This window comes from Papio anubis, unplaced genomic scaffold, assembly GCF_008728515.1.
Source record: "Papio anubis isolate 15944 unplaced genomic scaffold, Panubis1.0 scaffold4982, whole genome shotgun sequence".
In the NCBI taxonomy this organism is placed as follows: Eukaryota; Metazoa; Chordata; class Mammalia; order Primates; family Cercopithecidae; genus Papio; species Papio anubis.
In genome coordinates this window covers 1-1755 of record NW_022165182.1, presented here as the reverse complement: position 1 = coordinate 1755, position 1755 = coordinate 1, and the positions used below count along the sequence as shown (strand labels likewise).

The following is a 1755-nucleotide window of genomic DNA, read 5'->3' as shown; positions in this document are numbered from 1 at the left end:
TTAAATTCTTTCAGAATTACTCTCTTATAAAAAGGATGAAACTCACACTCACTATTGACAAGAGAAGCTATCTATAAATACCATCTACTGAAAAATATTGTTCTACTCACAAGGGATCATTAATTACTGTCTTCAGTGCATTCACCAAGTCTGTACTCGACATTGTGTCAAAGTCCAATTGAACAGCTGCTCCTCTGGCCTTCATGTGAGCAATGTTATCAGGTTGGTCGGCAAACAATGGAATGCCCACCATAGGGACCCCATGGTAGATCGCCTCGTAGATGCCATTGGCTCCACCGTGAGTTATAAAAGCTCTGGTTTTTGGATGACCTAGGATTGCATGAATTTTAGAAAAATTATTCATAGGAATAAAATGAGATACACAACGAAAGGCTCTGAAAGTGACAGTGTTTTCTAGATGACACATTGAACTGTTTTGCTATTGCTTTCAGACTTCAGAGGAGAAACACGTACTTGTGCTGGGTATGCAAGTGAAGGCTGAATGGTGTGTGTGACTTCAGACTGCAAAACAATACAACAGTTCCAGTTGGACTAATGAAAAAGTGTGATCTAGATTTTTAAAATATACAATAAAGAAGACAGCAAAGAGATGGGCATGAAGTGAACTGCTATTTTAAGTGCGGACACAGAGTGTGATATGTGGGGTGTGCAAGGCAGCAGGCAGTGGGTTGGTGGTGGTGCTAGGATTGAGGAAGGACAGGTCACACTTCATCATGACCTGTCATCACTTTATGATTAAGATTAGCAATTTAATCCTTCAGAAAATACAGAGTCATTGATGATAGAAGAGCTATTATTTTTGGTGGCACTTGAAATAACCCTGCAGGAGAGGAAACAACAGGTGTAAACTTGTAGAAATAGGAGACAGAGAGACAGCTCAAGAAGTTATTAAAAAATTCTGTGAGATATATTAACACCCGAAATAAAGATTCTCGCTGATTCTGACCGTAAAGAATGTGAGTGTATATCATAAAATGCCTATAATTATAGCATATTCTTTTCCCCCTTGGACTGGTAAATAAATATAAAGAAGTTACATTTTGTTTTTCCTTAACAAACATTTAAAAAACTTTTTTCATGATTAACTATTAACACTCTAATGTGCTGTTACTAATATATCCAGTATTTGTTCACCCGAGTCTTACCTAGAAGGTCATTCTGGGGTATCCACTTATAGAGCCGAGTATTGAGACCTAAGGTATCTGGTTTATTGCCATCAAATCTCCACAGAACCTGTTACAGTAAAGAAAATATCTTATTCCATGAGTGGAATTCAAAACTTATAGAATGTTCAAACTGTAAAAAGAGAAAAAGAGTGGGAATGAGATCAAGGGATGTTAGTAAATCAGAACTACTCAAAGACTGATATAAATAGAATACTCACATTTAATTTTGGCCAACTTCACATTTGTCAGAAATTTCTATGATTGGATTAGTTACAAACTTTAGCAGCTTCTTTCAGTAGTTTTCCACACCAGTAAGGCACTTCATCTTACCTTTTGTGGGATCTGGGCAAGGGCTGATGCAATTACATTGGCCCTTTCTTCTTTCATGTTAGTGATCATTGACCCCAGAGTAAACACCACAACACCGTTTTCTCCAGAGCTCTGTACAAACTCTTCCATTTCCTGTGAAAGAGAATCTGTTTCATCACAAAAGAATAACAGCACAGCAGGCACTACTGAAAGAATTGGCAAAAGTTACTAAATAGAGAAAATCAGGTATTTTAAGGAA

At 37.2% G+C, this 1755-nt stretch overlaps 1 protein-coding gene across 1 annotated transcript; it reads right to left on the bottom strand.

Moving 5' to 3' along the window:
* Positions 1-59: 59 nt before the first annotated feature.
* LOC116273272 (UDP-glucuronosyltransferase 2B23-like) lies at positions 60-1674 on the bottom strand. The gene is made up of 3 exons (XM_031662232.1): positions 1518-1674; positions 1167-1254; positions 60-330 (listed from the first exon to the last, which is right to left on the bottom strand). Exons 1-3 carry the CDS (start codon positions 1644-1646, stop codon positions 107-109), a joined length of 441 nt encoding a protein of 146 aa, XP_031518092.1. The 5' UTR covers positions 1647-1674; the 3' UTR covers positions 60-106.
* Between the last annotated feature and the right edge of the window lie 81 nt (positions 1675-1755).

What these genes read in the sequence shown, in the direction of transcription:
- LOC116273272 (XM_031662232.1), bottom strand. Translation starts at nt 1,646, where the DNA reads ATGGAAGAGTTTGTACAGAGCTCTGGAGAAAACGGTGTTGTGGTGTTT. An exon ending in TTGCCCAGATCCCACAAAAG is followed by an intron (nt 1,255 to 1,517) that starts GTAAGATGAAGT and finishes TTACTGTAACAG; the next exon opens with GTTCTGTGGAGATTTGATGG. An exon ending in ACCCCAGAATGACCTTCTAG is followed by an intron (nt 331 to 1,166) that starts GTAAGACTCGGG and finishes ATGCAATCCTAG; the next exon opens with GTCATCCAAAAACCAGAGCT.